This window comes from Alligator mississippiensis, chromosome 1 (genome assembly GCF_030867095.1).
Source record: "Alligator mississippiensis isolate rAllMis1 chromosome 1, rAllMis1, whole genome shotgun sequence".
Lineage (NCBI taxonomy): Eukaryota > Metazoa > Chordata > Crocodylia > Alligatoridae > Alligator > Alligator mississippiensis.
Window position 1 is genome coordinate 131,800,614 of NC_081824.1, and position 11,911 is coordinate 131,812,524.

At 47.2% G+C, this 11,911-nt stretch overlaps 1 protein-coding gene across 2 annotated transcripts in view; it reads right to left on the minus strand.

The window, feature by feature from the left end:
• MTRF1L (mitochondrial translation release factor 1 like) overlaps positions 1 to 11,641 on the minus strand; it is a 30,160-nt gene extending 18,519 nt beyond the window's left edge. The window contains exons 1-3 of one of the 2 annotated variants that reach the window (XM_019488303.2): positions 11,298 to 11,641; positions 4,475 to 4,554; positions 2,658 to 2,841 (exon numbers count right to left, since the gene is read on the minus strand). In XM_019488303.2, the coding sequence (XP_019343848.1) occupies positions 2,658 to 2,841; positions 4,475 to 4,554; positions 11,298 to 11,559 (526 nt within the window). In that variant the 5' untranslated portion in view covers positions 11,560 to 11,641. Of the gene's footprint in view, positions 1 to 2,657; positions 2,842 to 4,474; positions 4,561 to 11,297 lie in introns of those variants that run through there. The other variant, XM_014605561.3, reaches the window with a different exon arrangement.
• Between the last annotated feature and the right edge of the window lie 270 nt (positions 11,642 to 11,911).

Here is an 11,911-nt window from a genome sequence, read left to right on the forward strand (position 1 = left end):
AAATATATGAAAAATGACTCTGTCAGTGGACATCTTCACTCAACTCTCACTGATTTTTCTGAAGGGATACCATTTGCACTGTGCGAAACAATTTTGTTACTTTATGATACATTTCAAATGACATTTTATTCATACACAGTAGAATAGCTCAAATCCTTGCTTATAGCTAAAAATTGCTCCAGTGAGATATGCTACTTCTATCTAATTGTTAAGTACTTGTGGACAAAACAGCTAAAACTTCATTTGAAGTGCAATGTTTCTATTTAGACAGACAAAGTTCCTTGGGTGAATTTGATATCTTTTATTAGACCAACCCAAATAGTTGGAGAATAGTTATTAGGCAAGCTTTCGAGTTCAAAAACCCTTCATCAGGCTAAGGAAGTTTCAGCAGTTGGTGTGTTCTCTTCCTGGATGGAATGAAAAGTAAAGAAGCCACGGGCTGGGCTGGGGAGTCAGTTGCCAGGCAGATTATAATGTACATTTATACATTTCATATAGTTTCATAGTTGCTAGGGTCAGGAGCGACCTAAACAGATCATCTAGCCTGACCCCCTGCCACAGGCAGGAATGAATGCTGGGTTCACAAGACCCCAGGCAGGTGATCATCCAACCTCCTCTTGAATTTGCCCAAGGTAGGGGCGAGGACCACTTCCCTGGGAAGTTGGTTCCAGATTTTGGCCACCCTAACTGTAAAATATTGCCTTCTGATCTCTAACCTAAACCTATTCTCCATCAGCTTATTACCATTGTTCCTCATCACCCAAGGCGGTGCTGGGGAGAAAAGAGCTCTGCCTATTTGCTGTTGATCTCCCCCGATGAGTTTGTAGGCAGCCACTAGGTCTCCCCTCAGCCTCCTCTTGCTGAGGCTGAATAGGTTCAGGTCCTTCAGTCTCTCCTCGTAGGGCCTGTCCTGCTGCCCTCTCACCAGGCGGGTGGCCCTCCTCTGAACCCTCTCCAGGCTGGCCACATCCCTTTTGAAGTGCGGCGCCCAGTACTGGATGCAGTACTCCAACTGCGGCCTGACCAAAGTCACATAGAGAAGGAGTATCACCTCTCTGGACCGGCTTGAGATGCACCTTTGGATGCATGACAAGGTATGGCTGGCCTTGCTGGCTGCAGTCTGGCATTGGCAGCTCATGTTCATCTTGGAGTCAATAATGAATCCAAGATCCCTTTCCGCCTCTGTGCTTTCAAGAAGGGAACTCCCCAGCCTGTATGTATGCTGTGGATTCTTTCTCCCAAGGTGCAGAACCCTGCATTTGTCTATGTTGAACCCCATTCTATTCTCATCTGCCCGCTTTTGTAGTCTGTCTAAATCTAGTTGCAGCCTCTCTCTCCCTTCAAGTGTGTCCACCTCGTCCCACATCTTAGTATCATAAGCAAACTTGGAGAGCGTGCTTTCCACCCCCTCGTTGAAGTCTTTGATGAAGATGTTAAACAGTGCGGGTCCGAGGACCGAGCCCTGCGGGACCCCACTGCTCACATCTCACCAGGTTGAGTACGACCCATCTACCACTACTCTCTGGGTGCGCCCCATCAGCCAATTTTTTACCCATCCAACTGTGCAGGCATCAATGCCGCAGTTGCTTAATTTATTGATGAGGATGGGGTGAGAGACAGTGTCAAAGGCCTTCTTAAAGTCTAGGAAGACTACATCCACGGTGACACCATCATCCAAGGATTTAGTTACTTGGTCATAAAAGGCAATCAGGTTGGTCTGGCAGGACCTGCCTTTGATGAACCCATGCTGATTGCCCCTGAGTATGATCTCCCCTGCAGGCCCCCCACAGATGTGCTCCTTGATGATTCTCTCCAAGATCTTCCTGAGGACCAACGTGAGGCTTACAGGCCTATAGTTACTTGGGTCCTCCTTCCTCCCCTTCTTGAAAATTGGGACCACATTAGCTAGTTTCCAATCCCCCGGCACCTGGCCAGATGACCACGAATGCTCATATAGCTAGGCCAAGGGCTCTGTTATGACCCCTGCCAGCTCCCTCAACACCCTTGGGTGGAGGGCATCTGGACCTGCAGATTTAAAAATGTGTAGCCCTTCCAGAAATCCCTAACTACATCTGTGCTGACTGAAGGCCTGATAGACCTATCCCCAAGATTGTCCCTACCTCTGGTAGGTGGGATATCCTGGTCCATGTTCAAGAAAATAGAGGCAAAGAAACTGTTAAAAATATCAGCTTTCTTGTCTGGCGTAGCCACAAGGTTACCGTTTGCGTCTTGCAGGGGCCCTACATTGCCTGGTGCCCTCTTCTTGCTCCCAATGTACTTGAAAAAGGACTTTCTGTTGTCCTTAATCCTGGATGCTAGCCTGAGTTCCATCTCTACCTTGGCCTTCCTAATAGCCCTCCTGCACTCCTGGGCCAAGGAGGAGTACTCCTCCTTGGTAATAGCTCCTCATTCCACTGGTTGTATGCCCCCCTTTTAGTCCTCAGGCATTCCTGTATGCCCTTGCTGAGCCAAGGGGGTTTCTGAGCACTCTTACCCCCCTTGCTTCTCTCAGGGACTGTTATCCTTTGGGCCTGGAGGATCACCCCCTTAAGGTACGACCATCCCTCGTAGACTCCCATCTCCTCTACCTTCTGGGCCCTTAGTCCCCACCCCCCAGTCTCTTAAGTTTTACTTAAGTTCAATGAATAACTACTAACCTATTTCACTGGGAAAGTATTCCAGTATTTCAAAGCTCCAGCTTTTATAAGCAGCATACTGTTGATACATATCAAATATATCTGCAGTGAATAGCATGGCTTCTTGTCCTCCAACTCCAGCAGCTAATTCCATGACAAGGTCATTGTTGTCCATTTCTTCTGAAGGAATCAAAAGCAATACTATCTGTAAATACAAAAATGACACCCCCTTTTACCCATCTAAGATCTTCCTATGACACCTCAGTTCATGATGAGAATGCCATACATTTAGGCTATCATTCTGTGTTGTACTCCATTACAGTAGCTTCTTGACAGTCTCCAGAGAGGTAGATTTCTTAGTGCTTTACCCCTCTATTCAGGGCTTAAACACAACCTGTAGGCATTCTATACATACTTTTCCCCTTAATATATAGCACTCTTCACTTTCAGGTTTCAAGGGATTTTTATAAAGGAAAGAAGTTATTACTATCCTCATTTAATAGATGGGAAACTGAAGGATGATGAGGGGAAGTGACATGCCCAAGACACAAAGTATATATTACTCCAGTGACTTTTCCACTAATACATGAGCATTAAGACTTCCTGGAGCCCCATATATATGTGCTAAAAGAAGACTATTTTTGACCTTGTAGAGTTTTTCAGGAGTCAGAATTGGTGTATTCTTCTGGAAAATGCTGATGAGTTCCTGATAACCAAGTCTCTTTTGAACTTGTGCTCATTTAAACTCAATACTAACTTATTAGCTGAATAATTCTGACTGAAAAAGTGCAAAAGTGCATCAAAAGCTATGATTAGATGTAACCTTAAACCATTTTAGAAGGGGTGGGGAACTTGTGCCTGAGGCGTGCAAATTAGTTATTCCAATTTAACTGTTATGTCTGTTTCAACAGTGATAAGCAAGCTAAATTGCTTTAACTTTAACCCTGAATGAAACAAGGTTAATTACAACAGTTTTGCTTCACCTGTATTGTTGTAGGTAGGACTAAACAGACCTAACATTTATGTCAGAGCCTCTTATACCAGTATGTTTTAAAGTCAGTATACGTTATGTTTGTCTGTATCCAGAATTGCACTGTTGCACTTTGTCATTTTTAAATTGGGAAGACCTGAAATTAAAGATGCACTGATATCAAAACCAGAAGTTTCCTAATTAATATACTTTAAGACTTGCATGATGGGCCAACCTCAAATTTTGAACTTTTCTGTAATGTCTTCAACCTATTACTAGTTGCCCTATTAAATGAATGTTCTTCGCATCTAATATACTCCTCCTGTAAATCTTTTTGCATATTTTTGTGAACAACATATAAAACAAGTATTTGATTGAAGAGCAGAACTTGGGGCAAAACTAATTTTGTCTCAACAGATCAGATTTGAGCAATAACCTTCATTCTAGAGGGAATATATTTCAGTAAAGATTTTACTATAAAGATATCTATACAAACTAACAGTTGAGTAATAGCTACAACGTTTTAAAATGTCTTAAACAAAAGCCTATTCTTGCAATGATTCTATGTATTGCTCTCAGTAGATAAGGGCCCAAGGCACCTGAAGCGTACAAATACATAGTAAATTAATCAAAGGATTTATTCTGCAGCCTAAGAAAGGAGGAAGTCTTACTGGTATTTATAGTCTGTGAATCCTAGGAGGTCCACACATCAAGCTTTATAGACATGCATAACAGAAATGGGAAAAACAAAGAAACAAACAAAACTATCTGAATAAGATTCTATGTTTATAAATTGGGATTCAGTCTGACTCTCGGCAATTTAACAGTGCTTAATCAGTAGGCAATATTACTCTTAAAAGGAATATACCTGGCGTTTCAGTTCAGCTACCTCTTCCTGGCAAGAAATGATTTCCTTTTCAGCAAGCTTACGCAAATCTTCATTTTCATCTGGAACATTACAATATGTTAGTTTTCAATGGCTATGATTTAAGCAAATCTCAGTAAACTTCCTCCCACAATCATTCTAATATAATAAAGGGCTTTGTCTGTCTGTCTGTGTGTCTGCCTGTGTGTCTGTCTGTCCGTAATACTTTTGGCCAGCTGTGCATGCGCTGCCAAGAGGGTGCACGGTGATTGGCTGCGCAGGCCCGTTTGAGCCACTGCTGGGAAAGTTTGTGGTGGTGTTGAACATGCCCCAGCCATCCAAGCAGTGATGCTTTTCCACGTCTCCCTGCCTGAGGGCAAAGGGGGAGGCCATGGTGGCAGTGCACCTCCGCCACGCCCCGGAATAGCTGGCAGGGAGGGGGATGTAGCGGGCAGGGAGGGAGGGAGGCTGTGCAGGCCCAGGCGGGCACAGGGCGGGGGGAGGAAAAGGTGGGGTGTCACAGTGGTAGCTGTTGTCGGGGCCAGGTGGCAGGGAAGGAAAGGAGGAGAGAAGCAGGGAGGAGAAGTGTGTGTGTGTGTGTGGGGGGGGGGGGGGGTCAGTGGTGGTGCTGCCCAGCCCCAACAACAGCTGCAGGGAGTGGGAGGCAGCGGGGAGGGGAGGGGAAGTGGGGGGAAGCCCTGCTGCAAAGCAGAGGTGGGCAGGGGGTGGGAGCCCCAGCACCGGAGGCTGGAGGAGGTGGCAGCAGCAGAGGGAGTCTTTACATGGCCGGCCCGGAAGGGTCAGTGGGAGGTGAGGGGGCCACCTGAATCTGTCAGTCTTGACGGACAATTAGCTAGTCATATGATAAACCCACATTCTTTACTGAATAAAAATCATATGCTACCTGTAAGTAAAAGTTTAAATATGCCATGTGGTCAAAATGAACAGTTATTTGATGCTCTACTGTCATCAAGATTATTTATGGAAAGACTATTTCACATTCAATTTCCTTATTTCATTTTGCTAGGAATGTAAAAAGCTTAAAATAGTGCATCAGGCTTCACACGGGCACTTCACTAAAGCAAATGTTACTTTTTGTTAACTACAGTGCTGCGACATCATGAGCAAAAAAAAAAAAAAAAAGTTTCGAATTAATTTAGCTGAATATGACGGGAAGCCTGTCATTGCATCATTTGAAGCAAAGACGATTTTATTTTTAACCTGTGTGATATCCAGGTTACTCTGTTTAAAAACTGCAAGTTCTCTGATAACGCGCCTCCCCAAATTCTTTGATTAAAAGCCCCCAAATCCACAATTAAAATGAAATACCATTATATATCAGTTGAATACAATGTTTTATTGATATAATTTTCAATTTTGAAGCAATTTGGAAACCTACTAGTGCCTCTATCACTATAATAAAATAAATTCTAAATAGCTATACATTTTGGCATTTAATTTGGGGTTTTTTATCATAGAAAAATCAGGGTTGTCCCCGCACCCTTCACTCACTAGGACATGGGTCCAGCTGCGGCTGTCCCCCCTACACTGCTTTGTGGCACTGAACAGCCCTGATATGCTGGTGCCCTGCCCATGCCATTGCCCCTCACTCCCCACCCACAGCCCCCACCCCCCAGCTGCCAGAATTATGGAACTAGGGGTCTCGCTTTGTAGCCCCCTGCTCCCCACAGCAGTGTCCAAGCCCCAACTGCTGCCCACGGGAGGCAGCGGCTGCTACAGCACAAATGGGGTGTGGAGTGTGGAGCCTGGTTCCCCCTTGCCCACAGGCAGCACAGCTAGAGTGGAGCCCGTGGGGGGTGGGTGGGTGTGGGCTGCCTGCTGCAGGCTCAGGCTCCTGTCCTGCTGCCCTCCTCCCAGGGCCTCTGAGGCCCAGAAGGCGGGACCTGGCACAGCAGTGCAGAGCTGGGCCAGGCAGGGAAGCTCACTGCTGCTGCCATGAGCCAAGGTCAGTCCCAATTTGCTACCTACTGCAGATAGTAACAAACTTCTGTTGTCTGCATATTGCTCAAGTACAGAGTGATATAAATAGGGACCTACTCAAATCGCAGTTTTGCAGAAGTCTCAACATGGAGCAATCTCCACAAAATCAGCTGGGGGGGGTGGGGACAATAAAGACCTTACTAAAAATAAAATCCTGGCTCCCCTGCGTCGACTGATTAAATTAGGGCTGTCCAACTAGTGGTCCATGTGCCACATGGGGTTAACACTCAGCCTGTGGGTTCCCACCCAGGCATTTCTCCTTTTGTGGCTGCTGTTATGAGGATCTCAAGGCTACCCTACCCTCTTCCACCATTTTTTTCTGAACCTGCCCTGGAGAAAGGGAGAAAGGAGCAGAAGGGGGGAGCCAGGGGGGAGGAGGAAAGAGAGAGGACAAGCATCAGGATACCTGCGTGGGGATAGTCAGGAGGGAGGGCACATGGCATGCAGATAGCTGCATGGGCCATGGGACCCCTGGGTTTGCAGCCCCTGGCTGCTCAAAAGTTGGACAGCCTTAGCTCACACTAAGTTTGGATAAGTACATAGCCTTTAAGTTCTGAAGCTGTGCATTTTGTATGGTGTACACTGTAAATCAAGGACTGAAATGTTAACAACTTAAGGTCAAATACTTGCCATATTAATTTCCAAACCAGTGTCAACATCTCTGATAATTCAAGGTCAAGGGAAAATTTAAGAAAGGTTCTATACAAGGATAAAAATAACAGATTAAAAAAAAATATATTTTTAATGTACTATTTTTTCCTTTTAAAAAGCATATCTTTTAAATTAAATTTGACAACCTAGTTAAAGCTAAAGTTGTTATGATCTATTAATATTATAGCCATTAAATAGATCCCAAGCATTATGGTTACTGATAAAGTTTTAGAGTAGATAGTCAAGCTACTGAACTGCTAAAAGCTTAGCTAGCACTCAAGGTAGATTTGTATCTTATAGACTAGAGTAACCATATATCCAGGTTTTCCTGGACATGTCCTCGTTTTGGGTCCTCCCATCTCTGTCCAGGGGTTTGTTTGGTTTGTTTGTTTTTTAAATATCAGCAAATGTCTGTGACTTTGCTCTGCCTCTACTCCAGCAAGTTGCTGCTTGGGGGTGGGGGCAGTGGGGAAAGGCGATTGGAGGCCGGGGCATCACGTGCTCTTCGCACAGGCCCCGGCAGCAGGAGGAAGGTAAGTCTGTGCATGAGTATGCACGCGCATGCCTGTTGGTGCTGGGGCTGCTGCAGGGCGGGGAGGTGGAGGAAAGGGGTAGGAGGGTTCTTTGGGGGCAGCAGGGCTGCAGGTTGGGAGTGAGGGGCACTGACGGGGCTGCGGGTCAGGAGTAAGGGGCACTAAGGGGCACCGGCAGGGCTGGGCTGGGGCTGTGGCTAGGGAATGAGAGGCATGGGCAGGGTGTGGGCATATCACTACCTCTGCCCCCCCCCCCCCCCCCCATCATATACTCCCTCCCTCCCTCCCCCGCACTGGTGTCCTTTTATGATACTGGACATATGGTAACCCTATTATAGACTGAAGAGAGAGAGAGAAAGAGAGGGCATGAGCACAATAACGTAAGTGTGTATGCAAGTATGCTTATATATACACAAAGCAGAGTGTAAGGAGAGAAATTAGAATACAAGCGACAGAGGAGGGAGGGGTAAAGGGCAGTGTTGGGAGAGGCAAACAAACAGTAAACCCATTAGAATAAATAGGGTTACCATATTTCCAATATAAAAAAGAGCACACCTATGGGGGGGGAGGGAAGGGGTATATGATGGGGCGGGGGGGCAGTGATATGCCCATGCCCTGCCTCTGCCCCTCACTCCTAAGCCACAGCCCCCTCCCAACCCTCTTGCTGCCTCTCACTCCTGAACTATGCCAGTGCCCCTCACTCCCATCCCGCAGCTGTCTGTCTCACCTGCCAGCAGCTGCCAGTCCCATGTGCAGAGCACATGATCCCTGACAGTCAATCACCTTTCCCTGCTGCTGCCAGCCCCAAGCAGCTAAGCCAGTAGTGCCAGGGAAAAGCAGAGGCAGAGCAAAAACCTGGACATTTGCTTGCATTTTAAAAACCTGCACGGATGGAGGACAGGGGACATGTTCAGGAAAACCCAAACATATGAATAAAGATGTCACAAAAACTAATCCAGGTAATGAGATAAGAATCCATAGTCCCTGTTTAAACTGTACTTAAGACATCCACTCTGCGGATGATTTCTTGTTCTGCAATTTCCCATTCAAATTAGTTTGAAGAAGTTTGCCGTTGAAGGGACTATGGATTCTTATCCCAATTGTGACTCCATTGTTCCTACTGCCTCTCCTAGTGCTGCCCCTTCCCCCACCCGCTCTCGTGTCTTTTGCATTCAAGTTTCTCTCTCCATCTTACTCTGCTTTCTGCATACCCTTTCACAGCAACTGATGTGCATGAATAAGCTCTCTTCGCACCACCCTTTGGTTAGTCTAGGCAAATATACCTTGCCTTCTAAGCACTCAGAACCAGCTTCCTGGAATGCTAAAACCAGCTTTTGCTGGCAGTAGCTTTTTTAACAAACAGAAAAAAAATCTTCTTTATTCCTATTTATTCAATTTAATGCTTAGGTCACTCAAAGCCAGGTACCAGATTAGAAACTGAAAAGCAAGAAAGCTTAGTTTTATTTTCTAAGGAAGGATGAGGAAGAAAAACAATATGAAGAGGATGAACTCCGTTGGTTGCAAAATCTTGATAAACATCGTGAACAGAAACCATTATCCAATCCAGTTTCCTCTGTTTAACAAATCAATTAAGTTTAAAATGCAAAATGGGGTTTAATGTATTACATTTATCAGGTATTTTTAAGGACATGCATATAATATTGCTTATAATATTATAATATTGATTTTATGCACTTCTAACCAAATTCCAATGTCCATTCAAATGAAATCTGACACAAATCCAAAAAAAAGTAATCATTTAATCAATTAAATAAGAAAGGTGTCATTCATTATCTTTCTAGATTAATAAAAATGTAAGAAGTAAGAATCTGAATAATGTCGGTCAGGATCAACAAGACATATCCATCTGGATAGGAAAAAAGCACCAAATTATACCCACCAGGGACACACAAGGTTTCGTTAGGAAAAATAACTAGGAATGACAAGTGGCAAACAAGATGAAAATTTATTATTAAATAGAGGGGTCAAATTCTTACTTCTTGCTCTCCCTGGCCAAGGACACACACACACACAAATAGCACCTGTGTGTTAAAGTAGTGGCAGCAGAGGAGGAGGCCCTTCCTGAGGAAGCATGTGCTGGTAAAACTCCTACCAGTTATCACCTTGGGGGCCCATCAAGGACAGCATAGCTTTAGTGCTTCTGGGGAATCTTGTTTGCAGAGATTTCTTGAAATAAGTTTCTTGAATTCCAGTTTTAGTCATTAAAACCATCATCATCATCAAAAAAAAAAAAAGCTGTACGTGGCTCCACAGTGCTCATTCTTTATCCAGGAAGAAGTTCATAGCTTTCTCCCTAAAACACCCTCAACGCCCTCACACCTGCTGGTCACTCTCTCTGATCCCACCACAGTTCTAATGAACCTCTCACCTGTCTGTGGAGGTTGTCACATTTGCCCTGAGCAACTTCCTAGGTGTACGCAGTGGTTACCAACCTTTTTGTACCAGGACCCAAACATCAATGGCCAGTCCTGACCCAGTGGCCCTCACGCCTGCCCCTCTGCCCCTGGGGTATGTGCGGGGCAGGAGACCCCCAAGCAGCCCCTTGAAGGCTCTAACTCTGCCAGCCTGCAAGGGAAAAGCCATCGTTTCCCATGTTATCCATTTTGATGTTTGTTAATCCATTTTTTAAACTTTGTTCACAATCGTTTCACATGTTCTCATGACCCACTTTTGAGTCATGACCCATAGGTTGAGAAAAAGTGGTGTAGAGGCCAAGTGTGACAGCCTCCACAGACAGATGAGAGGTTCGTTACAACCTGGGCAGATCACAGAGAGGATCAGCAGGAAGTAGGGCGACGAGGGTGACACAGGCATGAGCGTGACAGCTACTGCCTTGACGAGCAATTTTCAACCCCAGCATCACAGCACCCCAGGAGGGCTGGCAATCGTTTTAAAGGAGACGCGGAGGGCCAAGCAGCATGAGCAAGGCGAGAGTGCCATCCGCAAGAGAAATCCAGAGGATGCCTACAGATGCGGATGCAAGTGTGGTTTGCGGCGTTGCAGGTCAAACTGCACACGGAGGGTTACCAACCCTCCCAGAGTGGCCAGGAGCCTACAGGAATAGGCATCCAGCTCCCGGTGACTCCTAAAAGCAATCCAGGAGATTTTAAAAGGATATTTTAAAAAAATTAACGAATAGAATAAATGCACGTAATTCGTACGGAAGTTCATTCATTGGTGAAACATTACGATGTCATGCCATTGCCTTTGTGTTCCTCAGCACAATTAGTGACTATGTCATGTTGGGGGGTGGGGAAAAATCTGGAATAGCTTCAGAGTTGGCAACCCTACATTTGCAGCAGAGGACAGGATTTTATTTATTTTTTTTTTACACCAGCTGCATCAAAAAAAACCGCACGAGAAAAAAAAAAAGCGGTGAGGAGCCACCCCGGGTCCTCCAGCCTGGGGGATTCCCCACCCCCAGCCCGGCTGCCTTGTCACTGCGGAGGCTCCGAGCCCTTCCGGTCCCGCCCCCTCACGTCCGGAAACAGTTGAAGAGGTTCGGCCGCAGCAGGTTCCCCCCCTTCCCCCCGGGCATCAAAGGCACGTGGACGTAACCTCAAGCTCACTGGTTAGGGGGCGGGGTCTCCCAGCGGTTGGGAGGAGGGGCGCGGTCCCACCTGAGCGCACCAGCTCCTGTGTCTCTCGCAGCTCCTGCTCCTTAGCCCGCAGCCGCTGTATCCGCGCCGCCAGCTCCGCGTTGCCCGCCCGCGCCTCCAGCAGCCGGGGCAGCCCCGGCGCCGCGAACAGCTCCGTCAGGTCGGGCGCGGCGCTCAGCGGCCGCCAGGGCTGCTTCCCTCCGAGACTGACCCCGGCCCCGGCCCCGGCCCCGGCCGGCACCAGCCCTCGCGCCGCGCGGAGCACCCGCAGGAGCAGCCGCATGGCACAGCACAGGAGGCCCCGCCGGAAAGGGCCGAGGCGCTTCGGGCCCCGCCCCCGGGCTGCAGAAGCAACCGAACGATCTGTTGACACGCTCGCCAGAAAGAGCCGAAGCGCTTCGGCTTGAGTCAGCCCCCCCCGTCGATTCTGATTGGGCGTGAAGCGAGCGATGGGCGGGGCCGAGGAGCCCGGAAGCGGTGGAATTGGGTAGGGGGCGGGGCCTAGCGGCCCTTAGCACCCTTTGGTATTTGGGCACTGGGCGAGGCCGAGTCCCCCCCCCGAGCAGCTGTCATTGAGGTGGGGGCGTGGCCTGGCGTTCTTTGGGGCTTGTTGTCATTGGGCAGGGGGCGTGGTC